Here is a 27,851-nt window from a genome sequence, read left to right on the forward strand (position 1 = left end):
CATGCATCTCGCGCCAGATAGACGACCCAGCACTTGGTAAGGACGCTCCCTACTCTTCTGGCCCTTACCTGCTGTGTATCCTCAAGACAACACTTTTCTTCTCTGAGCACAAGTGTCCTTACGTCTTGAGTTTTACAGAAGGAACAGTATACTGTCCCCTATGGGTTTCTTGTAACAGCTACATTAAATGAGGCCGGCAGAAACACACCTAGGAGAATACCTGGGACAGACCTTCACTTAGTAGTGGTTGCCTTTATGTTCACCAGTTTTGAATTTCTTGGCATTTTTATTAAGCATTTTGAGGCTCTCAGGAATAATTCCTAATCCAGGACAATTTCCATAAGTAGGGTTTTCTTTTTCACTTTCGCCTTCCTTTCCCTATTTTTCTCCCTTTAGGAGAACGCTTTTGTTTTTGGTAATAAAAATTGACCCTCAGGTAAATATTCAAGCCAACTGTACTTATGGTAAGTCTCCAACATTAGCAAAGAATGGGTTGTTTCAAGTTGCAGTTCCTTATTCTGATCTTCCACCCCAGTGAGGAGAAGAGGATGTGATCACGAGATTGCCCGCAGAGGGGAAATTGTGAAAGAGACCTCACTCTAGAAAAGCAGCCCACAACTGCCCCAGCTCTCAGAGGAGGGTGAGCTTCTGAGACGACTCATCTGTGAGGGCACCCGGCTGTCTGTCCATCCGACATGGAACCAAAACGGATCAGGGAGGGCTATCTAGTGAAGAAGGTAAGCAAAGAGTCACCTGCGTCGGTGACCCTGGGCATAGGGTGGGGGAGGATTGGGGTCCAGCTTTGCACTCTCTACCGCTGAAATAGAGTACTGCAGGCTGTGGAAGGTTGTGGGGAGAAGCCAGTATGCATTCCACTGCCTTCTGGTTCTTAAAGGTGGAAGGTTCCACCCCAGGTGTCAGTATAGCTTGGTTATGTGGGACTGAGAATTCCAGAATGCAGGGTCTAGAAATCCTTCATGATTTAGAGCATCCTTTTCCAGAGTATGCATGTGTGTTATGCCAGAAGACTCACACTCCTGTTATAGAGGTTATTAGGAGAAACTACTCATTTGTTAGTTAAATTCTTCCTCCCCGTTTACTTTTTTGGAAAGGAAGAAGAAGCAAATGATTAAAGATGAGCTGATATAGTGATATGGTAATGGTAGCTTATTTATCTTTTTTTATTGGACTGAAATGTCTTTATTTGTAGTTCTTAGTGAATTTGTATAACATACTGTTAAGATGGTAGGTAGATACACCATTTTAAAGGTTAGAAAATAGAGACAGGAGTTTACTCAAAAAAGCTCAGTTTCACTGGTTAGGCATCAGGAAACTGAATTTCATTAGCGCTGCTGGTTTATCTTCTGATGGTGGGTGTGTGCCGCACCACTGTGAATCTTCCCAGGAGGGTGAGTTCTCACATAGGCTTGTTAGCATCCTGTGGACAACACTTTTATGAGCAAGTAACTCACACTGACCAAAGTGAGCTCAGGGTGTTAGAAGTGAACTGGATTCAGTACATTCCTTTAGAGGCCCAGTTTTTTAATTGATGGAGTGCATAGTGGGACTTTGTTTAGGCCATTCATGGTTTAACCTGAATTTTAGCCTGAAGTGTTCTACTAAGAGGGGGTCAAACTGCTCACGTTGCTGCCTGATTCTGTTTTGATTTAAATCTAGAAGGGACCTTAGACCATCTGACCTCATTCCCTCATTTCCACAAGAGTAAGCTGAGACCCAGAAGCTGGTGACTGCTCAAAGTCACATGGCTGCGACAGTGTTGGGATCAGAAACTTACTCCCTGTCTCCTGGCACTGCCTGTCTCCAGTACACTGGGATTTTCAGAGTAAACCCTAAATTAGGGTTTGTAATGTGTAATGGCACCCCACTCCAGTACTCTTGCCTGGAAAATCCCATGGACGGAGGAGCCTGGTAGGCTGCAGTCCATGGGGTCGCTAAGAGTCGGACACGACTGAGCGACTTCACTTTGACTTTTCACTTTCATGCATTGGAGAAGGAAATGGCAACCCACTCCAGTGTTCTTGCCTGGAGAATCCCAGGGACGGGGAGCCTGGTGGGCTGCCGTCTGTGGGGTCGCACAGAGTCGGCCACGACTAAAGCGACTTAGCAGCAGCAGCAGCAATGTGTCTGTGGTTGTGAGAGTTACAAGTAGGTGCCAGAGAACAAATGAGCCCTCAGCGGGTCTTCTGTTTCATTAGCCATATTTTGAAACATCCTTTGGAAAAGATGCACATATACACACAGAGGTGTATGTAGATACTTTGCAGTAGGCCCTAATAATCTCTTTGAGAACCAGTAATAATTAATGTTGCTATTTCTTTCCTGCTTGCTTAGGCTAGTATCCTGCAAGAGCAGGTGAATGGAAACATTTTCTGCAAAGGTTTTCTGTTTGTTTTAAAAACAATTTAAACATCTTGTAATTAAAATTGCTCTTATATTGTATACTTGTATTTTTAGCTCTATAAATTAGTTTCTCAGAGAGAATAAGTGACTTGCCCATATCCAACAACTGATAAGAGGACAACCTGGGATTAAAACCCAGGCTTGCCTAACTGCAAAGCCTACCACCATCTCGTTGATCCCAGGCAGCCTTCTGAAAGGCAGGTTTCCCCAGCCAGCTAAAGGAAGGTGAGATGAACTTCGCAGAGCCAGAGTGGGGTCTGGACAAACTGGACTGTGGGCAAGAGTGTGTGCAGTGACCTCAACCTCTCTTTGTCTCTGATTAGGGGGTTACTTCAGACAATAAGCATAAACATATTTTGGAGGTCCTTGAAAGCATACCACTGATTTGAATATGTTTGTAATAATAGCTTAAAAGAAGAGAGAGGAGCAGGTTATATGCAACCAATAACTTAGACTCCACCAAGTCACCTCCCAAACTAACCTCATTTCTACACAATTTATGGAATCAACTGTTGTTTCTATGACAACCATTCTGCCATCATGTTGAATGGCAGGACTGATCTAAAGAGTGTATTAGGAATTTAGGTGGCCTGTGAGGCTGGGGAAAGCACAGGAATAGGAGTGGTGAGAGAGAGGACAAGGGATTTTTAAGGAAAGAAAATGGCTGCAAAAGACGGAAGCAGAAGTAGAAAAGCCTGGGGCAAAACAGAGAGCAGGACTCAGTGGTCTCTGCCCAACAATTCTTCCAAACCTTGTCTTCCAGATGCCATGAAATAATCGCCTATGATATGCACCCATTGAATTATCATTGTCAGAGTAGCCAGCATATGTGGCCCTTACCTTGTAGCAGGAAAAGATCTAACCATTTAATGCACTTTATGTACATATAATGGGTACAACTATTACCTTTACTTTATGGAAGAGGAAAGTAAGATCTGACTTTCATGGATTGTAGCCCGCCACGCTCCTCTGTTCATGAGATTTCCCAGGCAAGAATACCGGAGTGGGTTGCCATTTCCTTCTCCAGGGGATCTTCCTGATCCAGGAATTGAACCCACATCTTCTGCATAAACAGGCAGATTCATTACCACTGAGCCACCAGAAAGTAAGGTACAGAGAGGTAAAGGGCCTTGCCTAAGGTCACACAACTATTAAGTGGCAGAGCTGGACTGGAACCCAGCAGTGTGATCCCAGTGTCACAGAAAGCCATGCCTAACCATGTTTTATGTGGCCCTCATGGGCTCAGACTGCAGTGATTTTTCTTTTCCAAAGTGCTGTTGTTGTGATGGGTGGTACCCAGGAGAACCTTAGGCCAGAATGACTTCAAAGTATTGCCTACAAAACTGTGCTATCTTATCTGCCCATATGGTTACCATTTTTTGAGCATCTACTATAAGCTAGATGTAAGTTATCAGCCCTTTAAGTGTATTATCTCATTTAATCTTTGTAGTAATGGGAAATTGGTACTATATTATTTTCATTTTACAAGTGAGGAGACTAAGGTTTGGAAAAAATGAAGTAACTTGCCTATGGTCATGTAACCCGGAAGAGACAAACTTGAAATTTGAACCTAAATCCCTAAGACCCCAGAAACCATGCTGTTAAACATTTGTGTCATCTCTCTATTGCTAACATAATATGTTTTCATTGAGAAATTGTCCAACCTGGAAAAGTTTATATTTATATAAAAAAATACACTGCTGAACAAATTAGTTTCCTTGCCTTCAAAGTATTCACACAGGAACAAAATGACCATTGATCTGGGATGTTATACCCGTGATGTCATGGATCAGACTGGATGACTAAATGATGCAATCTATGATGTAGCAGAAATAAGGACTTCATTGACTGTAACACCAAACTTAAAATAACATTTCCCACGAGCATGGGAGAGTAGATGATACCGACTCACAGTTCTGCTTTAGTTCAATACATAGTTTTGACCATCAAATAGTTTTCCTTTGAATTCTAGCTGTATGTCAACATGGGAAAAGAGAAGTTTGAGGAAAAGGAGAAGTGAAGGGAGGTGTCTGGGAGGGGGTTCCACACAAAATCAAGCTTCTCCACCTTCAGCAATGAGTCATGACTTCTTTCTGTAAAACTGCCCATATGTAGGAAGGCCTCTCTCAGTTTGTGCATTATCACACTGACCTGGAGTTGCAGGTCAAGGTCACTCTCTCCCCGGTTAGACTATGAGCATTTTGAGAGTAAAGATAGCATTTTGTTTATTTTTTTACCGCAGTACAAAAGCAAATGTCTGAAATGTGCAGGCTGCTTTATCATCATTTGTAGAGAAACCAATTAGCAGGGCAAAGGCTAATAGAGTTTTGCCAAGAGAATACACTGGTCATAGTAAACACCCTCTTCCAACAACACAAGAAAAGATGCTACACATGGACATCACCAGATGGTCAATACCGAAATCAGATTGATTATATTCTTTGCAGCCAAAGATGGAGAAGCTCTATACAGTAGCAAAAACAAGACTGGGAGCTGACTGTGGCTCAGATCATGAACTCCTTCTTGCCAAATTCAGACTTAAAGTGAAGAAAGTAGGGAAAACCTCTAGACCATTCAGGTATGACCTAAATCAAATCCCTTATGATTATATAGTGGAAGTAACAAATAGATTCAAGGGACTAGATCTGATAGACAAAGTGCCTGAAGAACTATGGATAGAGGTTCATGACATTGTATAGGAGGCAGGGATCAAGACCACGCCCAAGAAAAAGAAATGCAAAAGGCAAAATGGTTGTCTGAGGAGGCCTTACAAATAGCTGTGAATAGAAGAGAAAGTGAAAGTGAAGTTGCTCAGTCGTGTCCGACTCTTTGAGACCCCATGGACTGTAGTCCACCAGACTCCTCTATCCATGGGATTCTCCAGGCAAGAATACTGGAATGGGTTGCCATTTCCTTCTCCAGGGGATCTTCCCAACCTAGGGATTGAACCCAGGTCTCCCGGATTGCAGGCAGATGCTTTAACCTCTGAGCCACCAGCTCAAATTGAATAGAAGAGAAGGGAAAGGCAAAGGAGAAAAGGAAAGATAAACCCATTTGAATGCAGAGTTCCAAAGAATAGCAAGGAGAGATAAGAAAGCCTTCCTCAGTGATCAATGCAAAGAAATAGAGGAAACAATAGAATGGGAAGACTAGAGATCGCTTCAAGAAAATTAGAGATACCAAGGGAACATTTCATGCAAAGATAGCCTCAATAAAGGGCAGAAATTGTATGAACCTAACAGAAGCAGAAGATATTAAGAAGATGTGGCAAGAATACACAGAAGAACTATATAAAAAAGATCTTCATGACCCAGATAATTACGATGGTGTGATCACTCACCTAGAACCAGACATCTTGGAATGTGAAGTCAAGTGGGCCCTAGGAAACATCACTACGAGCAAAGCTAGTGGAGGTGATGGAATTCCAGTTGAGCTATTTCAAATCCTAAAAGATGATGCTGTGAAAGTGTTGCACTCAATATGTCAGCAAATTTGGAAAACTCAGCAGTGGCCACAGGACTGGAAAAGGTCAGTTTTCATTCCAATCCTTAAGAAAGGCAATGCCAAACAATGCTCAAACTACTGCACAATTGCACTCATCTCACATGCTAGCAAAGTAATGCTCAAAATTCTCTAAGTTAGGCTTCAACAGGACGTGAACCATAAACTTCCAGAAGTTCAAGCTGGATTTAGAAAAGGCAGAGGAACCAGAAATCAGATTGTCAACACCCGCCAACATCTGGAGAAAAATAGTTGGGACTAGGAATTGGGGCAGAAAGCAAAGAAGAACTAAAGAGCCTCTTGATGAAAGTGAAAGAGGAGATTGAAAAGCTGGCTTAAAATTCAACATTCAGAAAACGAAGATCATGGCATCTGGTCCCATCACTTCATGGCAAATAGATGGGGAAACAATGGAAACAATGGCAGACTTTATTTTTTTGGCCGCCAAAATCATTGCAGATGGTGCCTGCAGCCATGAAATTGAAAAACGCTTGCTTCTTGGAAGAAAAGTTATGACCAACCTAGACAGCATGTGAAAAAGCAGAGACATTACTTTGCCAACAAAGGTCAGTCTAGTTAAAGCTATGATTTTTCCAGTAGTCATGTATGGATGTGAGAGTTGGACTATAAAGAAAGCTGAGCCCTGAAGAATTGATGTTTTGAACTGCGGTGTTGGAAAAGACTCTTGGGAATTCCTTGGACAGCAAGGACATCCAACCCGTCCATCTTAAAGGAAATCAATCCTGAGTATTCATTGGAAGGACTGATGGCTGAAGCTGAAACTCTGATACTTTGGCCAGCTGATGAGAAGAACTGACTCATTTTCAAAAGAGCCTGATGCTGGGAAAGATTGAAGGCAGGAGAAGGGGACGACAGAGGATGAGATGGTTGGATGGCATCACCAACCCAATGGACATGTCCATCTGGGAGTTGGGGATGGACAGGGAAGGCTGGTGTGCTGAAGTCCATGGGGTCACAAAGAACAGGGCATGACTGAGTGACTGAACTGAACTAAACTGTAGAGAAACCAAAATGTCAGGAGTTCATATTATAGTAACTTAAAAAATTTCTAATGAAGTCATTTTTAGACATTCATGTTAAGCAGGTTTTTGTGGGTTTTGTGGGGGTTGTTTTTTTATTGTTTTTCTTGCAGATGAGGGCCAAGTGTTCAGATGAGGATAAGGAATTAGAAGACTAAAGGCACAATAGGGACAACATGTTTTTGGAACAGATGTGTAGAATCTGAGGATTGAAAGGAATGTGAAGTATTTTGATAAGTATTTAATTGAACTTCTCATCTGTGGCCTGCATTTCTTTTACTAATCTGTTCACAAACATGCTAGAAGACCTCTTGTGCCAGGGAACTCACTAACTTGACTTTCTCCCGTAAGTTATGCAACAAACTGTTTTTTTTTTTCCTGAAACTTTCACCTGCTGGGACTTCAAAACAATTCATTGTTTCACACCTCTGAAGACAGCCCTCATCTACTCTGTCTGTCCCCTTTTGAGCCCAAACTTGTGAGTTCCAATAATTTCCCAAGAGAGATGCCATTTTTTCTCTCTTTTAAAAAAAATTTTCATTGGAGTATAGAACAGGCTTCACTTCATCTGCAACTTCGAGGCTTCCTGAACTCAGTTTCATTCTCCAGTTATATCTATATGGTCAGTCAATCAGTCGTGTCCGACTCTTTTGTGACCCCATGGACTGTAGCTCTCCAGGCTCCTCTGTCCATAGGATTTCCTAAGCAAGAATACTAGAGTGAGTTGCTATTTCCTTCTCCAGGGGATCTTCCCAACCCAGGGTTCGAACTAGTGTCTCTAATGTCTCCTGCACTGCAGGTGAATTCTTTACCCACTGAGCCATCAGGAAAGCCCTGAAGTATATCTAAAAACACAGAATTACAGAGACTAGGTAGGTTTTATTGGTATATCTATAAACACAGAATTACAGAGACTAGGTAGGTTTTATTGGGTGCTTATTATGTTCTGGATATTGCCCTTAGCAATTTACATGGATTATTTTAGTTAATCTCCCAATCATCCTAAGAAATATGTAGTAGCATTATTTGCATTTGCCAGATGTAGCAAATGAGGTTTAAACATTCCTCAAGGTCACATTCCTAGAATTTGGCAGAGCTGGGATTTGAGTTTGGGCCACCTATCTCCATGATCACTACTGGTTAGGCTCCATTTAAAGTTAGAACCTTTCTTACTTTCCTATGCTTCTATTTATATAGCCCACAAATGACTTCACTCATTTTGACATCCCATATCAAAGTGCTGACTCATAGAGCTTCCTTTTTGTCCTCCACATGCCAATTTCCCCAAATCTTCATATATTTTATAAATCTTTTAAAAAAACATATTAAAGAACAAGACTATATTTTATTTAATTTGCATTTGTTTGAATGCTGTTGAAGCAGTGCATTTTTACATTTATTGGACCCAGATGTTTCTTCTCTTGAAAATTGCCTGCTTATATCGGTTGCCCATCTAAAAATATTGATAGGGTTTGTATATATCTTATTGATTCTAAAGGGTTAAAAATATATTAAGGATATTAATCTTTAATTATATGATAATTTGTTATAAATATCCACACCTTTTAATTTGTTTTTCAGTTGTTCAGCGTTTTTGTTGTTATTGTTGCTGTTTGTTCATTTGCTTTCTTACTGTACAGAAATTCAATTTTTTTATATGGTGGAGTATCTTGACCTTTAAGTTGTCTTCTTTTCGTGTCATTCAGTGTCAGACTTCTATGCACAAAACTAGCTGTTTCCATGGTGATATATAGTGACTCACTTGGAAACTTTAAATTTGATTTAGCACCTAAAACTTGCTGGTTCTGACACGTAATTGTATAGATTTTGGCCTATAATGGAAGAAAGCAGACATGTGCCACATATATATTTATTTATATGTATAAACCTTATATGTGTACAGTATCATAGAACATACCTTTTATATATGATCATGCTATGACGTGATTTATGATTTAGATATGTTTTATGATTGATGGAGTCATAAAGAGTCAGACATAACTAAGTACACACACACACAAGATTTTATACACATACACACATATATATATAGCTGGCTAAGTGACCTAAAAATTGATTTAGATTCCAATATGACTGAAATTTATGTGAGACCCAGAATGGAGATGGCATCTAAGAGGAAGTAGAAAGAACATAAAGTTGGGTATCAGTAGACCTGGGTTCTAATTTTGGTTTCACATTAACTGGTCGAGTATACTAGGCCCAGTTACTTAAACGAGCTTTAACTTTCTTACTTGTGTGATGAGGGTGATGGTAGATGATACTAAATGTCTTTCTGGCATGGACACTCTGTGATCACACTTCAGGGTTTGCTCTTGTGTGAGCACCAAGAGAGTTAAGGACAGAGAAGGGTAAATACAGGGATCGTGGAGGGGAGGTGCTGTCAGGTTACTCCAGGGAGAAGCTGGCAGATGCCCAGAGTGATGACCCAGAATTCCATCATCCTAACCTAACTAACAGTGTTCTTGCCTGGAGAATCCCAGGGACGGGGGAGCCTGGTGGGCTGCCGTCTCAGGGGTTGCACAGAGTCGGACACGACTGAAGCGACTTAGCAGCAGCAGCAGCAGCAACCTAACTAACCACCACCAAGCCTGGAAGAAAGTCCCCACTTTATAAGCTCTCGGGATTTCTCTTGCTTTTACCAATATCAGCCTCCTCAATGAACACAAAGGTCCCGAATCCCAAATGACACCCTCCTCTGAGTGAGCAGACAGACCCTGAGGCTACACTTGAATTAGGAGAGCACAAGCTCATTTTGAACAGTTGGCCGCATAGTAGTTTTATTTAAACTGTCTACAGACGGAATGCAGTGTTGGCTGACTTCTCATTTTATGCCAGTTTGAAGGTCAAAAGCCCTGAGTGACTCTGGCATTTATAAATCTTTGATAGGCATGAAGTAGAATCTAAAATTTGAGCCTTGACAGGCATTTCAGCAGTCATCTGGTCCAGCTTCTACTCCTAGCTCTGTGAGTAGATCTTTTACTAGTTTCAGATACTTGATTTTTTTAGACTTGTCTGTATATTTCCTAAAAGTACATCCCAAATTTTAATATGTAGTGTCTGACCTTGCTCATTTTTTTTAAAAAAGGGAAATAATCCAGTGTTAGCATGAATAGTTATTCTGCCTGTACAGAAAAGAGATAGTGTGTTTTAATTAGTGTCATATTGTTAATTTATTTATTACTTTTCCCCAATTATTTAGAAAAATTTCAAACTCATAGAGAACTGGAAAAAATAGTGCAATTAGCTATATACTCTTTCCCTAGATTTATTAATTGTTAATGCATGGCTACATTTGCCTTATCACTCCATATTCCTATATAAATATATACACATATTTTTTTGCTGAGATATTTGACAATAAGTTTCAGACATCTTGCTCCCTTGTGTCTAAGTGTATCAACATATATATATTCTAAGAATTAGAACATTCTCCACAGTTTTCCTAATTGAATGTACCATATTGCTCTCCTGCCAGCCATGTATGGGAGTTCCAGTTACCATCTTTGTGAAGTCTTGCTTTTCTCAATCTTTCAGAATTTTAGCTGCTCTAGTGTGTGTGCAGAGGTATTTCATTGTGGTTTTAATCTGAGTTTCCCTGATGGATTGTGATATTGAACATATTTTCAGAGTCTTTTTGGATACCATCTCTAATGAAACGCCTCTTCCAGTTTTTTGCCCGTTAAAAAAATAGATAATTTGTATTTTTTCTTATTGATTTGCAGGAGTGTTTTATATTCTGAGTAGATGTAAAACAGAAAGACATTTGATTGAAATTATTTCATGTGTTGGCATAGTGTCCGACCTTGCCCATTTTTTTTAAAAAAGGGAAATAATCCAGTGTTAGCATGAATGGTTATTCTGCCTGTACAGAAAAGAGATAGTGTGTTTTAATTAGAAACTTTTTTTTTCAGTAACTAAAACAAAGGAAGCACTTGGACCAGCAAAATGATAGTTCCATGAGTATTTATCTTCATTGCATAAATAGTCTTCCTTTTGGGCAACTGGACCTTTATATAGAGGCTCTTGGTATTTTAAGATAAGCAGAAGGATCTTCTAGGAACTGGTTGATAATTCCATTTTTGTGGTAGTCATGACAGGGTGACAATCAGGAGTTCAAAGATGAGAGGCAAAGAACCCTATTCTCTTCTTTTTCCAAAGTCCTCATAAAGTACAGACAAGAAAGAGAGACTTCCTAGTCAGAATGGTTATCTGTCACTAAAGGCGCAGTTGGCATCAACCCAAACTGAAAACTTTTAAAGTAAGAATTGACATGATAGCACCATGCTGGCATCAGAGACCATTCTGAAAGTGATTTTCATCCCTCCTAGCCATGCCTATACACAAGGCTGTGCTCTGAGTCTCTTCTTGACATTCATACCCAGATAAAATCTGATTAGACCAAAGGATGGAAGTAAGTGGAGCTTCCATGCTGCCATTAATGGCATTTTTCCAGTGAGTCCAGCTTCAAGCACCAGCTACTATGCAGTCTGAGTTGGCACTTGAGGTAGATTCTTTTGCCATCCTTAAGTTGAACTGAAAACAATGGGCAGGGTTAGGAGCAGAAAATATGCTGCAGAAAGTCAGTCTGAAATGCAAAAGAAGGAGAGTTGAGATCCATACCATATTCCCTTGGTAATGGCCCAGGAGAGGCTTATGGGCTAATGATAGATGTGTATACATTTTATATTAAAATTTTTAAAGAAGTTCCAGAAGAATGGCATTCCCCTTCTCCCCTGGTCACACAAATGTGGGTCGCCTGCATCCACACTGGCCAAAGTTAGGCTGTTTACCGAGCCCTGTGGCATCTACAGAAGAGCTTTAGAAAACATCCTTACCCGGATCTTTCTGTTGGCATCACAGGGGAGCATGTTCAACTCTTGGAAACCCATGTGGGTTGTATTGTTAGAAGACGGAATTGAATTCTATAAGAAGAAGAGTGACAACAGCCCGAAAGGAATGATTCCCTTGAAAGGAAGCACTCTGACTAGCCCTTGTCAGGACTTTGGAAAAAGGATGGTGAGTTGATGTCATTAACTGCGATGAAGACCTTGTCAGGTGCTGACCTTTGCATAGCCTACTAATGTGAATGGAGCTCCCTGGGCCAGTCCCTCTGCCCACCACTCATCCTGAACCCTGGGCATTTGGGTCTTTCTTGGCTAAGCATTTCCAGAACAAGGTTGACTCAACTCCTGTGCTTCATAAAAGCCCTCACCCCCTTGAAAGGAGTCATTCCTAATGGGATGTGTTTTGATTTCAGTTTGTGTTTAAGATCACTACAACCAAACAGCAGGACCACTTCTTCCAGGCAGCCTTCCTGGAGGAGAGAGATGCCTGGGTTCGGGACATCAAGAAGGCCACTAAATGCATTGAAGGAGGCCAGAAGTTTGCAAGAAAATCCACCAGGAGGTCCATTCGACTGCCGGAAACGATTGACTTAAGGTGACTTTCTATGTCTACTTTCCTTCACTCTTCCTTCCTTCCACCCCACTCCTTGAGGCAATCCCACAGCAGACCCGACTCCAAGGCCTGCTTTGGGCACCTCTGAAGGCTGTACACACCCTTACCAGTCCTTAGTACTTTCACTTGATGTACTAAGATGTTTACCTGGCTCTGAAGGAGTGATCATGGCATCTCCAAAGCCTAACAGCTGAGGAGAGGAGGCATGGGAGTTCCCTCATGTCTGCGTAATCTTTGCAGAGGGATGGACAGGGAGAAGGAGATATAGAGAAAAAGCAGGGAAGAGAGAAAGAGATAATACATCATTGCATTTATAAAGTAGCTATAGTAAATTACTCTTAATAGAAAGCTTTGGGATCTATACATAGGTAGGAAAAGATAGGAACTATCATGCAGGTAAGGGTTTTCAAGTTCAAGTTCACATATTCAGCAAGAGTGAATATCTCTCCTAGGCAGAAACAATTTGTGCCCCGACCTAGCTTAGTGACCTCTAATGTTGACTGGTGATAGTTGACAGGTGACAGTTGTTGCCTAAAGATTGATATCACTTAAGTCCCTTTCTTTAGGAGTGTCTTTATTTTTTACTGGTTTTTGCTTTTATGTGGCACATACCCTGTAACAGGAGCTCTACCAGTAAGAATTTCATGTTGACTACTTACAGCATCTATCCAGGATTCTGTTTACCAAATGCAGGAAGTCCCTAGGAAGAGAATAGAAAAAGCCCCATGCACACCTAATGCAGGATTTGGCAGGTCATAGGAGTTTGATGAAGTTTGCACATTGAGCTTACAGAGAATGAGCGCTTTTTCTCGTTAAGAAAGCTTTCTGGTAAAGACCCAAGAGGAGTTGTCTAGTCCAGCTGTAGCTGCTGGGTGGGTGGTCCAGTGACTGCATTTCTGGCCACAACTGTCAGAGCTAAGTGGGAATGATGTTTGTGCTACACGGAGCCACAAGACACACAAAATTGCTGCTTGCAATTTTTCTGATAAGGCTATCTTTATTATTCAAGGGTAAAAATGAGAATATCTCACTATTTTGTTTTATCTCTTATAAATTTTAGGATAAAGGATAAATTTAGTCAAAACATTCACTTTCTTGGGACTTCTGTGATGGCCTGGTGGTTAAGACTTCACCTTCCAATATCAGGGGTGCGAGTTTGATCCCTGGTTGTGGAGCTAAGATGCCACATGCCTTGCAGCCAAAAAACCAAAATGTTAAAAAAAGAAGCAATATTGTAAGAAATTCAATAAAGACTTTAAAAATGGTCCACATTAAAAAAAACAAACCAAAAAACTCTAACCCCTTGCAACTCCCCCCTGCTGCTGCTGCTGCTGCTAAGTCGCTTCAGTTGTGTCCGACTCTGTGCGACCCCATAGACGGCAGCCCACCCCACCAAAACACATTCACTTTCTTGGAGTCAAATGTCTACACCAGATGGTCTCTTAAAGGGCACAAAGAACTGGGACATGAGTATTGAGGCCTGAGAACCTTTAATCTTTTGACACCTAACTGGGGATAACTCTCCATCTCAGATACTAAAAGTTAAATCAACAAAATTTAGTGAATTTAAGAGCTATTAAATACCTTCCCAGTACATTTTGCTGAATGCTGTGCAGGCCGCAGAGTTCAAGTATGAGCTCTGCCTTCTAATGACCTACTTATGATCCAGTGGAGAGATTAGGCTCAGGTTTCACCTGGGGAGGGGGAAGCTTGTGCTCAGGGCCAGCCCCTCCAAGCTGGCAAGTTCCAGAGAGGACGGGCTATACTGAACCGCTCCTGCTCATCCATGTGTTTTCATCTGTGCAGTGCCTTGTATTTGTCCATGAAAGACACTGAGAAAGGAGTAAAAGAACTGAACCTAGAGAAGGACAAGAAGATTTTCAATCACTGCTTCACAGGTAAAAGGCCTTGTGGGTCTGATGTGGGGCTCCTGGGGCAGGCATTATGGAGGTCTCGCTCAGCCTTGAGTGTGTGTAGGGGGATGTGGAGCGAGGTGGGGGGGTTTGGTGTCATGGAACACAGACCGATGGACATGATCGTTGGACTTCCCCAGCATGGAAAGAGAAAGAAAGGTAGGCCCATACTTTGTGGTTCAAGGTAAAATCTTAGAAGTTGTAGCTATATCAATAAAGGGTCATTTTTTTGCCAGAAAATGGCAGAATGTTGAAATAGACACAGAGTTGAGCAAGATGATAAATAAGAATCAAGACACCTAATGTTAGACTTAAGTGACAAATTAGGGGTGTCTGAGGCTGCATAGTGTTTTGTTGTTGTTCAGTTACTAAGTTGTGTCTGACTCTCTGTGACCCCATGGTCACATGAGGTCCCCTGTCCTTGCCAGTCTCCCCTGTCCTTCACTATCTCCCAGAGTTCACTCAAATTCATGTCCATTTAGTCATTCTTAAAAGAGGTCTGTACTTACCTCCCTACCTCTTTTACAGGATCACTGCAAGGATTAAAAGCAGAAATGCAGTATTAATTAGTTTTTCCTTCCAGAGAAAGAAAACTGGGCAAAGCCTTTTGTATATGAAATTCATGAAAGGTGCTCTTATCAACTAACTGCCTTCACTCTTGTTTCAAAGATGGTATACCTTACTGCTTTGATGACCTGGGGCCTGTTAAGTTGGCTCTTTGGTTGGCTATATTTGTATAGTATATATTGTAGAGCACAGGGAACTATACTCAGTATTTTGTAATAATGTATAAGTATATTTAATAACATAAATTTATACATATATATAAATGTTTGAAAGAAATTTGTTTTATTTACTTTTATTGAAGTATGGTTGATTTACAATATTGTGTTAATTTTAGGTGTATAGCGCAGTGATTCAGTTATACATACACACACATACATATATATATTCTTTTTCAGATTCTTTTCCCTTATACATTTTTACAAAATACTGAGTATAGTCCCCTGTGCTATACAATAGGTCCTTGTTGGTTGTACAAAATATTTTTAATACAGAGCTTCATTGTAGCCTGCTAATAACCCAGTTGGTGGGTCAATTTCATTTTATTCTCCTCACAAATTTCCCTTGATTCAGAAGGCTGATTGAATGACTTCTCAAGGTCCCTGCTAGACCCTGCAAAGGTGTGACATTCGATGTAAGGGATGGCATAAAATTCTAAATTAGGACATACACATACTAGCACATGTTGTTTTCTGCTTAAAAACTTGCAACAGCTCCTCATTGCCAAATTCTTAATGTACCATCAAAGCTCTCCCCACCCACCCCATGTCTTCCTCTCTCTCTTGTCTTCTTTTGTCTTCTTTTCACCGGCCCCTCTCCCATCAGCACCCAGAAGGGATCCCTCATGCCTGTTTGAGTCTGTTCACACTGCTGCTCCCTCGGCTCCTGCTTCTCCCTCGGCCTCTGCCTAGGCAAATGCTTGATAAACATTGTCACTTCCTCTGTGAAACAGTACCCATTGCCCCAGCCACCCCTCCACGCCTTCCTGCAGATTTGACCCAGCAGCTCCACTGTGCTGACCCCACAGCAAGGCACTTGTTACAACACTTACTCATTACCCAGATCTTCCTTTTAGACTCCCCCCGGGGGGCCTCCCTAATAGCCATTACTGAAGTTCTCAGCAGAAGTTCTGGGTCATTAATGGAAGACTCATGCATTGCTGCTTAAGGAGCATGTAGATGTTTTTTAAAACCATTTACATGGTTCCTTTTGTTTCCAGGTATCTATCTCAATAATTTCATTTTTCCTTCTTGGAGTAACAGGGAAGATGAAACAAGTAAGAAAGCTGGGTGCTCTGCAGCTCTCTAGGGGCAACTGTCTGTGCCTTGTTCTTTGAAAAAGAGAATTAACCTTCTTTCTGATGGTCCCATCCAGGTAACTGTGTCATTGACTGGCTTGTTTCCAATAAGTCTGTTCGGAACCGCCAGGAAGGCCTCGTGATCGCCTCCTCCTTGCTCAACGAAGGGTACCTGCAGCCCGCTGGAGACCTCTCCAAGAACGCGGTGGATGGAACTGCTGAAAACCCTTTCTTGGACAACCCTGATGCCTTCTATTACTTTGTGAGTAAGGGAGCTACCCATCTACTCCTCCGAGCATGGGGGTTGACCTGGGTGCATTCTAGGTTGATTTCAGTTAATATCTGCTGATGTGAAAGAAAGCACCTATCCCTACGACTTTGGTCCATGTCCTTGACTTGACAGCTGTCCCTCTCCATAATGCCTATCACATCCAGTAAGTTAGTCTAAAGGAAGATACTGTTTACTTGAATAGTTTTCTTTATTTTTGTTTAAAAATTTGCTATATTTATTTCTATTTTAAGCAAGAATTTCTTTTGTAAAAGCTTATTAGGCCCCAGTACATGCCAGGTGGGGCTTCCCTGGTGGCTCAGTGGTAAAGAATCTGCCTGCCAATGCAGGAGATGAGGGTTCATCCCTGGGTTGAGAAGATCCCCTGGAGAAGGAAATGGCAACCCACTCCAGTATTCTTGCCTGGGAAATCCCAAGGACAGAGGAGCCTGGCAAGCTACAGTCCATGGGGTCACGAAGAGTTGGATGTGACTTAGGGACTGAGCACATGCCAGGCACCCATTTAGTCAAAGTAGATCCAGTAGTGGAAGGAAAAATAACCGGCAAAATTATGGCCCCCGGGAGTCCAAATATACATTGAAATATGTGACTCAATACAAAGTATGTTCATCCTTATCCCTTCCCCCTGTCATCATGGGTACCTCCAGTGGCATGCTTCCCACAGGCTGGGAAACACTGTATGGTACAACATGGACTTAAATCTTGGGTCACATGAACATCTGGCAACAGTGTATTTCTAGGGGGATTCTGGCAATTTTGTTTCTATTTGGGGTCAGAACACAAAAGTAAGGAAGCTACTTATAAAAATGAAGTGAATGTACCTAAGAGAGTTTCATTTCACTTTGGGGAAATTCCTCTATCAGAATATTTTTTTCTTTTCAGAATTTCAACCTGGTTGTTTATAGCTATTTAAATGTAGGACTCTAAAAAAAAATGTAGGTCTAAAAATACCGAGCACAGTGGCTTGTGTGATTCACTAGTCTCGTTTAGCTGAGCAAGGCCCAGTTCCTGCCTGAACTCAAAGGATGTGGCTGGACCTGGGCTCTTGGTTTCTTAAAGTGGGGGAGCCGAGTGGCAGGGGGCATATGGAGGTTATGTTGTATGGACAGTGTCTTATAAACCAGCCAGCTCGCTTTCAGCAATGTGGCCATGAGGTCCCTAGAGAAGGAAGGCTTTGAAGGGAGAGATGTGCTGAGCTAGACATCCAATACAGCTTGGGGAACCCAGGAAAATGAAGTATATGGACAAGATCATAATTGCATGGAGACAAGGGAGCATCTAGCAACAAGCAATAAACATCTAGATGGGACTTCCCTGGTGGTCCAGTGGTCAAGACTCTATGCTTCCACTGCAGGGGGTTCTGGTTTGATCCCTTGTCGGGAAACTAAGATCCCACATGCTGCATGGTGCAGCCAAAACAAAACAAAAAAAGAAGAAGAAATAAGCATCTAGAAACAATAAAAGTGGGGAGGGGAAACAAGCTAACCAAGGATAACCTTCAACGTTCAGGCTGGGATGCGAATCACAGGGAGAAGGAGTGGCTAGAGGGAAGAGGGGAGAGGAAGGTGGTATAATTAGCACTGTGCCTAAGACTGGAAAAATAAACTGGTTCTTTGGTTCCCTAACAGCCAGACAGTGGGTTCTTCTGTGAAGAGAATTCCAGTGATGATGATGTGATTTTAAAAGAAGAATTCAGAGGAGTCATTATCAAGCAAGGATGTTTACTGAAGCAGGTGAGTGGTCACTATATTCTACCCTAGGCTTTCTCCCTAACCAGGCCCTTTGTATTCTATACAATCAAACGGTGTTTTGTTTGTTTGGTGAATCGTCAACTAGAGAATGAAACTGACCTAGTGAAAGAGAGACAAATAGTTAAGTAGATGATCAAAGTGGCATTAGGTCAGGAGGACTGAGGCAGGCAGGGCAGAAGCACCTAAAAATAGGGAAATTTCTATCAGTGTTTCAGGAAAATGCTGAACTTTTCATTAGTTGGAGGATATCAGTTGGCAAAGAGATGCCATCCAAAAGACAGAGATGTTTCACAATGAAAGTTCTTCCATTGGCCTATCCTTCCTCCCTACAAAGTACCCAGGAAATAGAAACAAGCTGCACCCAGAAGAGGAGCATCATAAACCATTGAGAGCAAGGAAGTACCATTGCAGACTGTGGGTAGGTCACAATGAGACCATACCCAGGCCAGCTCTGCAGGAGCAGCAACAGATGAAGGTCAAATCCGGTCAGAGGGCATAGACTCAGTCATTATCAGGTATCATCAGGTACCAGCCACTGTCAGTCTGGGAGACGGGCTGGGGTGAGCTGAAGAGCTCTGGTCAGTTACCAAGTACAAAGGCATGGGACACCAAGAGGTAAGAGAACCCAATGGCTGGAGCTGAGTGAGGAGGCCAGGGTCAGCACCTGGTAGAGAATAAGCAATTGGAAAACAGGAATATTCAGAGTGAAACAACTGATGCTAGTATATGTTGATATAGAAGCCTAAGCTGCTTTATGAGGCCAAGGTCTTGCCCCTTGTGATTGTATCATGAGCTGTCTCAAAAGCACTGCTCTGTACCTGTTAAGAAAAGAGAGGATCTGGCTGCTGCAAGATTTCTGTGCATTGTATATAGATTTCATGGGACTGAGAGATTTGACTTATCTCATGATAGAAGCATGAACTTCTGGGTAAAGAGGGAAGAACCAAAGTTGAGCATATATTTACATTTAAAAAGGAGAACTTTGGGTTGACTAAGTATAGATAGACATTTTTTAGTTTCATTAGAAGTAGAGCATTAATGCGGAAAACTTACCTTCCCATTATATTTTGAGAGAACAGGGTCCTAAGAAATAAAAAAGGCGTAGTTTAGAAAGAATTCCAGACTATTCTAATAACTTGTACGCCCACTGACTAGATTAAAGAATGAGCAAAGGAGCAGGCTCAGCCTTACACAGGGTAGGTTCTGGAGGTTGCCCACAGGCAGAGTTTGCTCATCACCTGCTTCCTCTTTGGTTCTGGCAAATGTTTGTATGTATATGGCTCTGATCATAGGCTGTTAAGGCAGGAGTCACTTGGAAAGGAGTTTCATTATTTCCTTATGATATCTTCTATAATTCTATGTTACTATCAGCCATGAATGACTTTTCTTGAGTGAGTTGATCTGACAAGCCTTAATTTAGAGTGGAGCCCTGAGAAAACTGAACATGAAGGTTGAATAGGGATAGATGAAGTCCAGGCTGGACTGGAGTGAGGTCTGGGCAAAGGATGCAATGGAGATGCTGGATGTTCAAAAGTTGGCTGAGGGTTGTGGTGTGAGTGTGTGTTGAAAGTAGTGGGCCTAGATGTAGGCTTCCCCTTCCATTTTTCTTCATCTTCTTTACGTGGCCTTTGATAGGTACAGGTCAGCCTTAAATAGCTCAGGTGGTGTACATTTGAACCCTCCAGGGATCTGTTAAAATTGCACCCCAGGCCAGTTAAATCAGAGTCTCTGTATGTTACAGGTCCCCAAGAGATTCTGGTATGTGGCCAATGTAAAGAATTACAGAGCTAACCATTTTCTTAAAAGTTAGTTTATCCTATTATCAAAATATCACTGTTTAAATAGTCATAAACCTCCTTTTAACATGAAGAAAACAATTTTTTTTCATTCAGGAATTTTGTTCTTTTTTAATATTCCCCCCATCTCTAATTTTTAGGGGAGGGAGAGGGAAGAAAAACCTCTTCTACTTGAATTGATAGTCCCCCTTTAATGTTTCCCGTCCCTTATCTCAGTGGTGTATAATCCTAGCTCATAGCAGGATCATCTGAGAGATTTTTGAAAATCTTTTTAAGTACCAAAAAAACTAATCAACCCTATGTCTTCTGTTGTGAGTTAGCCCGGGTTACCTGGCAGAAGCCTTATCTCAAAAAAGGGTACCTGTGCTCCACACTTTATAGGTGGGAAGTAGATGGATCCACTTGGGGGTCAGTCCCTACCCTCATTCTACCCCATTCACTGGTTCCAGAGGCATTAATTCTGTTTGGGGGACATAGCCAGTTTGAGGATGAATGATACTGGATTATATTCAGCATAATCCTTTTTATACAATTCATTCTGTGACTCCTGCTGCTGCTGCTGCCTGGTCACATCAGTCGTGTCTGACTCTGTGCGATTCCGTAGACGGCAGCCCACCAGGCTCCCCCGTCCCTGGGATGCTCCAGGCAAGAACACTGGAGTGGGTTGCCATTTCCTTCTCCAATGCATGAAAGTGGAAAGTGAAAGTGAAGTCGCTCAGTCGTGTCTGCCTCTTAGCGACCCCATGGACTGTAGCCTACCAGGCTCCTCCGTCCATGGGATTTTCCAGGCAAGAGTACTGGAGTGGGGTGCCATTGCCTTCTCCGTGACTATGATGAATAAAATACCTCATTTCTCAACCACATGTAGATTCTTTGATGAGAAAGGACAATGTGTTATACGTATTTTTCTTGTATCTGCTGCAGAGTCCAGCATCCTTCTTAGTCTGTAATAGACGATAAACATTTTTAGAGTGAATTAAGTTGAATGTAGGTACACCCATTCCTCAGTACCCACAGAGGAGTGGTTCTAGGACCTGCTATGGATACCAAAATCTATGGATGCTCAAATCCCTTATATAAAATGATGTAGCACATAGATGTTGACAGAGCAGCAACAATTCTTGGAAACCCCAGCTGTGCGTGCATTCCTTAAAGTGCCTCAGGAAACACTCATTCAATGAAAGACAACTCTTTAGCGCCTCACATCGTGTGCCAGTGAGGACCTCAAGACAATGTGGTAGTTGGCCAGGGCTGGCTGATTTCACAGCCTCCTGTGCCTTCCTCTTCCACTGACTCCTGAGTACTTGATACTCACCCACTGATTGTGTACGAGAACATGATTTGTGTGCCTGTAGATCTGGAGAAAATGGTGTGGGGCAGCGCCCTTTGCGACCCCATGGACAGTAGCCTGCACCAGGCTCCTCCATCCGTGGGATTTTCAAGGCAAGAGTACTGGAGTGGGTTGCCGTTTCCTTCTGCAGGGAACCTTCCCAACCCAGGGATCGAACCCAGGTCTCTCGCATTGTAGATAGACAATTTACCGTCTGAGCCACCAGGGAAGTCCTGTTAGCCTATGGGTAACGTCAATTAAGGCAAAGAACAGGGACTCATGACAAGAATTTTAGAAGTTGATGCTTTACAAAAGTCATATAATATTGCAGATAGAAATATTCTGTTTTCTCCAATATGACTCTGCAGTGTTCTTGGCTCCATCCTTCAGGCAAGTAAAGCGTTCTTTGGAGATGAGCTCCTTGACCAAATGCTCTGCCAAATAACTTAAACCCATTCTTGAAAGTGCTCTGACCTGGCATTATGAAGGAGACATCGTTTGCTAAAATCGCAGATGTTCCATTGCTTTCTATACAAACACAGAGAAAAACTTTGGAAGCTTTCTGTATGTGCCTCTTAATACATGCTGCTTCAGAAATAACACATAATATTCTTCATGTTGGCGACATGGAAACTATATATTTTCTAATCTAAGTTTTTTAACTTCTGGAGTTAAAAGTCACTTGAATTTACTGTAGGAAGTCATAGAATCAGGTTTAGCACAACATTTTAAACAACTACTATCAGCTAATTGAAATAACTGGGCAATTCAAGGCAATTACAAACATGCGAAGTGGCTCCCACATGCCAGGCGCAGTGCTGGGCTTGGGAGGAACAAAGAGAAACAGACACAAATCCTACCTCAAAACCCACAGTCTAGACAATGGCAGTGTGTGACATTGGAAGAGTCAATGGTTCTCTAGGGAAGGGCCAAGTCCTGTTCTCCCTCATCGTGTCTGTCACACCACTACTGCTTCCAGTTTCCATTGCTGCTCCCTGTTGTTGCTTCTGCTGCTGCTGTCACTTCAGTCGTGTCCGACTCTGTGCGACCCCATAGACGGCAGCCCACCAGGCTCCTCCGTCCATGGGATTTTCCAGGCAAGAGTACTGGAGTGGGTTGCCATTGCCTTCTCTGGCTCCCTGTTGGTAGTCCCTACTAATTTTATGCTGGGATTGTTGTAATCATTTCTTGATGGTCTTCTTTCTACCTTATTATATTTCCCCTGGCTTTATCTTTAATCCCTAGCTGATCCATCCTGTATGTTGTCACCATATTAATCTTCCTAAAGTGTTACAGTAATCTTTTTGCTTCCAACTCAAAAGCTGTCAGTGATAACAACCCCTGGGTCTTATTTTTACTGTCTCCTTCCACTTTTCCAAACTTGCCTCTGCTATACCTGCCTTCTAGCCTGATGGTCTTATTCATCAGGGTCTGAATATGAATATACCACGGTTTTTTTGTTGTCAATGGTCTTCCCACCCACCTCTTTCTCACCCGTCTAACTCCTGTGTGTCCCACATGGATAAGTGAAGGTTTTTATGAGGCTCTCTTTGACATGCCAATCCTTTGAAACTAGGACCTACTGAATAGCACAGGGAACTATACTCAATACATAGGGAACTATACTCAATATCTTGTAATAACCTATAATGGAAAAGTATCTAAAAAAGAATAATATACATGTGTGTGTGTATAACTGAATCACTTTGCTGTATACTGGAAACTAACACAACACTGTAAATCAACTATATTTCAATGAAAAAAAAACCTCAAATGAAGTTTCCAAATAATAAATAGTAAACTAAAAAAAATCCTTTGAATCTGTATATATGGAATCTAGAAAAATGGTACTGAAGAGTTTATTTGCAGGGCAGCAGTGGAGAAACAGACATAGAAAATAGACTTATGGACATGGGGAGAGGGGAAGAGAGGGTGAGATGTATGGAGAGGGTACTATGGAAATTTACACTACCATATGTAAAATAAAATGAAAAATCCTTTGAAAAACTCTTATCTATAGAGATTATTTGATTTGGACATTTGCTATTTTATATTTCCACATAGATTATAAACTCTTTGAAGAGCAGGGCCATGTCTTAAATCTCTTGATAGCCCCACATTACCTAACATAGTATGTTATACAAAGTGCTGTCTTATATGATGCTAAAGTTGGAAGATGATCTTAGAAATAATTTAACCCACAATTTAATAACATCTAAATTTTTCATTGGTTCTAGTGCTATCTCTGACAAGGCCTGGGTTGTGGCCTGGATTCTCCTGGAGCTAGAATATCATCTTTATTTTTTTCTTCTTTCAGTTCAACAAGACTTATCCTGTAGGGACTATGTGTACTGAGTGAGACTAAAAACTCATCCTTCCTTTTTCTATGTTCATCCTGGATATAGGGCCATAGGCGGAAGAACTGGAAAGTGAGGAAGTTCATTCTGAGAGAAGACCCTGCCTATTTGCACTACTACGACCCTGCTGGGGTGAGAAACTGTGCTCCATAAACCCTCCCAGTAGAAGCTTGCGCTGCTCCTAATCACGGGGCTGCCCGGGTCCTTCCTGCTCTGCTCCCTTCATCTTCACCCTCCCTCTTCTTTTTCCTCACCCTCCTCTACCTTTTCCAACCCCTTCTTATTGCAAAGATCTGAGACCTTAGGCTTTGAGGCCAGCAGAATCTCAGGGGATGGGAGAAAATATCATTATATGGTCATTTATTTGATCAACACAACACAACTTTTTATTATTTATCCCAAGCTGATATTTTCAGAGGAACTCAACCAACCTAGCACTGTGCTCTTGGTTTAAAGTGCAAAAAAGTGATAATCCCTCTTCTAGGCCTATTTCAATGAGAGCATCTTTTGAGCCCAACCGTTTAGGCTGTTGGCTATTCAGAAGAGGGCTTTTTCCTTAATAAGTTATGTCTATCTGGGTTGGGTCCTCAGCTTCTACAGGGCTCTCTTGATTCCTTCCTATGAGGGTTCTACTACTTTGTCTGTTGCTTGAGGCCAAAGGACTCTGGAAACACCTGGCCATTCTCCCGCGGGGAGATGATTCGGCCTCCCTACCTCTCCCAGTTGTCACTTTCCTCAAGATGTAAAGCTCAGGTTGACTTGCGTCTCCTCGTCCAGCTCCCCGCTTCCCCGCTGTGTGAAGTGGGAAGAGGGGTGGAGGATCCAGAACGGGTTCCCTTTAATCTCCTTCCGCTCTTCTCTAAACCACAGTGAGTCTGTGTGGCTTCTGCACCAAGAGCATCAAGTGTACGCCTATATTTTACTTTGGAAACATAATGAAGGACTCCTTTCTCCTTTAGGGGGAAGATCCCTTGGGAGCGGTTCGCTTGAGAGGCTGTGTGGTGACCTCAGTGGAGAGCCACCCAGATGGTAAGAATGAATTTTGGGGGGAGAGAGGTGTGTCTCCCTGGGCTCCCTTCCCACACCTGTGCACCCTGAGCCAACAGCAACCACTCCCTCACTTACTCCCTTACTCAGGCATGAATGAGTTCACTGTCTGAAAACTTCAGAGAGACCCAAAGCTGTTCTCTCTCAACTGCTGTCCTGGCTCTCTGGGTCTTGGGGAGCTGTAGTGGTTTTGTGGTTGCCTTGAATACATCCTAGCACAATGCTGAGAAAAACCCGTCACCTCAGAACTGGCATGGGTGGGGAGACTTTTTACCTCCTGATGCCTGTGATGGAGCCCAACATTCCTCAAAGTGCACCTTTACAAAATAGGAAATGTCCCACAACAAGAGGAACATTTGTGCCGGGAGGCAGTGTGGGGAACAGGAAGTGCTGTGGGGTTATGTTAGGTCTAGGTTACTTAGTTAGGGGCACAACTTTGAGTGAGTTGCCTAACCTGGGTTTTGGTTCCTTCTCTGAGAATGATGGAGTCCTACCAGCTGACCCTTGGGTCCTGATCACAAGTCTATGATTCGGTGATGAAATGACCGTCTTCTCAGGTGTAGGAATGAGTGAGTAGTGTCAGCAGGAAGATGCGGGTCAGACCCCCAGACCCTGGTTTCTCTTGTCGTTTTGGGCTAGTGATGCTATAGAGGTGGACTGGAAATGCTGCAGCTTCAAGTGCCTAGATTTTAACTATTCCTGGATCTGCTCCCTCCCCTCTCCCCTTAGAGTCATCCTTCACTGTCAGGGTGGGCAGTGTGCTTCTTTTTGATCCGTGATGGATGTGTTTTGCGCCTTGTCACTGTATTGGCCAGTTTTCTGCCTTCTGATCTTTCAGTGGAGACGCTCACTTAGCGCTTGATAAAAACTAGTTTAGACTGCACTGATGGTACCGGGGGCACATCCTTTTTTTTCTAATTTCTTTTTTAAGAAAACTAATATTGAGGCCAGCTTTTGATTTATATTGTGAGTGGAGTACCTTTCGCTCACTGGACACTATTACAGATTACTCATTATACACTGTGTGCAAAAATGAGAAATTTAGTTTGCTTATAAAAGAAAATGTTTTTCCTTGAGTGTTTTACTTACTTCTTAAACACACAAACACAATCATACTGCATACCTGTCTGTATAAGTACTATATATATATATATACACATATTAATCATACATATATAAATGTATAAGCATACAATAATGATAAGTTTGAAAATCGCATTTAATTTCCTTAGAACAAATTGCTTGCAGAAGGAGGGCAAGCTAGGTGGCCTTTCTGGTGCCCATGCTCACTGTCATCAATTTCTCTCTCACCAGGCAAGAAGACTGAAGAAGAGAACCTCTTTGAGATCATCACGGCTGATGAAGTTCACTATTTCCTGCAAGCAGCCACCCCCAAGGAGCGCATTGAGTGGATCAAAGCCATCCAGGTGGCCTCCCGGACGGGGAAGTGAAGACACTCCCTTCTGAGGGAACCACATGGATAAACTCAGTCCAGGGCCTGGCCACTTCTGCAACAGAAGGCCCAGGGGTGGGATATTGTCATCCTCGGGGGTCCTGAATGTAACTAACCGCATGCTGCGTGATGTTCGCCCACACTGACCACATCAGTTGCTGAAGCCTCTCTGCCACTCTCTGTGTCCCCTGGGCAGATATGCCAAGCTGTGTGGCCTGGGGAGGTTGCTTACCCTCTCAGGCCTCAGGTTCCTCTTCTGGAAAATGAAGGAGTTGAACTAGGGGAGGCCTGTCCTCCCTAGCTTCAAAAGCCTGCCAATCCAATACCCATGGCAGGGCAGCTGGAGTCCCTCCATGACCAGGTCTTGGCCTTCAGAACCTGAGACAACTTTTCCCGTTAAAGCCATTGCCCATCTGTACTAAGAGCGCTAGCACAAACCTCTTTTGTTCCCCTTTGCTGCCTTCCCCTGCTCTTGGCACAAGTTCATGTATCAACACCAAGGAGAACCCTCTTCTTCCTTCTTTGCCCTCCCCAGAAACTTCCTGACAGCTAGTATACTGCAGTCGTGGTTTTTAGCTTGAAGCCTTGTGACTTCAGTCTGAAAAGTTTTGTCTTCTGAGAAAAAGACCCGAGGAAGCCAGGGGTAGCTGAGGGTCCTCTCCTCTCCCCGAGGCCTCCCAGAGCAGGCGTGTTGCACTCTACTGGGGGCTGGTCAGACAAGAAGCTATCTTTTTTTTTTTTTTTTTTAAGAAGCTATCTTTGCCTCTTTCCAGAGAGCATTTCTAATTAGGAGCAGGAACTCCAAATTTGTGAGATTCTGTTTCATTTGAGTGTTTACAGAGAAAAGTGGCCAGAGGGGTTTTCTCTCTGGGGTCTCTGCTTGGGTGAGGGGGCTGGACAGCTGCCTGATTCAAATGTCCCCTCCCCCACCCCCCACCCCAGCTCCAGAGAGTGGAGGACTTAGATCACAGGCCAGCTGATGGGATGATAAGTTTATACAAAGACAGCTTTGAAAGGATTAACGTTTAGCTTGCAAATGGATGTAGCTTGCAAATGTGTGGTCACATCACACCATGCCTTCAGTGCTCGAGTTGTTGAGATTGTCGTCACACCTTAAACCATGTGCTCTAAGCACAAGCTGTCCGATCTCCTGCTTGGCCAACAAGGGGCCTCATGGGCCCATCATCATTCAGAGGGGTCTGATCTAGATCCAGATTGTGTACCTGTTTCCAGTTTTTTTTTTTTTTTTATCCTGTCTGCCAACTAATGATTCTAAACCAAAATTGAGAAAGAAATTAAATATGTTTGCGAAGGTGTATTTTCCAACTTTCGATTTTTAATTTTAAGGCCCTAGTGAGAAAAGAAGAGTAGAAAGTTCTTCTTGATTTTAGCAGCTCCTTTCCCCTCCCCAAATTCCGCACAATATCCTTGAGGCTACTCTTACCCCCAGATTGTTTTCTCATTGGCCGAGAGGTGAAAGACTACTTTTCTGTGATTCTTTAGTAAACTGTATTAGAACATGCACAGTACTTTTTCTACATTCAGTGTTGGAAGTATTTATTAACGTGGAGTGACTTTTAAGTTTTGAAATAAATGTTACCATGTTGTGTGTCA

At 42.4% G+C, this 27,851-nt stretch overlaps 1 protein-coding gene across 2 annotated transcripts; it reads left to right on the forward strand.

Moving 5' to 3' along the window:
• The first annotated feature begins 580 nt into the window (after positions 1-580).
• Positions 581-27,851, forward strand: PLEK (pleckstrin). 2 transcript variants are annotated; one of them, XM_006077646.4, is made up of 9 exons: positions 581-737; positions 11,844-11,999; positions 12,241-12,422; positions 14,247-14,338; positions 16,292-16,476; positions 18,132-18,236; positions 23,786-23,869; positions 24,697-24,766; positions 26,099-27,851. In XM_006077646.4, the coding sequence occupies exons 1-9, from the start codon at positions 696-698 to the stop codon at positions 26,233-26,235; spliced, it is 1,053 nt and encodes a 350-aa protein (XP_006077708.2). In that variant the 5' UTR covers positions 581-695; the 3' UTR covers positions 26,236-27,851. The 2 variants fall into 2 exon arrangements, with proteins under 2 accessions (XP_006077708.2, XP_025117044.2); XM_025261259.3 differs by lacking the exon at positions 11,844-11,999 and having other exon boundaries at positions 620-737.

Source organism: Bubalus bubalis, chromosome 12 (genome assembly GCF_019923935.1).
Source record: "Bubalus bubalis isolate 160015118507 breed Murrah chromosome 12, NDDB_SH_1, whole genome shotgun sequence".
Taxonomy (NCBI): Eukaryota; Metazoa; Chordata; class Mammalia; order Artiodactyla; family Bovidae; genus Bubalus; species Bubalus bubalis.

Bases quoted from the DNA above. Each gene is read 5' to 3' on its own strand.
- PLEK (XM_006077646.4), top strand. From the start codon at position 696: ATGGAACCAAAACGGATCAGGGAGGGCTATCTAGTGAAGAAG. The intron at 18,237-23,785 runs GTGAGTGGTCAC...TCCTGGATATAG, and splicing joins AAGGATGTTTACTGAAGCAG to GGCCATAGGCGGAAGAACTG. The intron at 23,870-24,696 runs GTGAGAAACTGT...TTTCTCCTTTAG, and splicing joins ACTACTACGACCCTGCTGGG to GGGGAAGATCCCTTGGGAGC.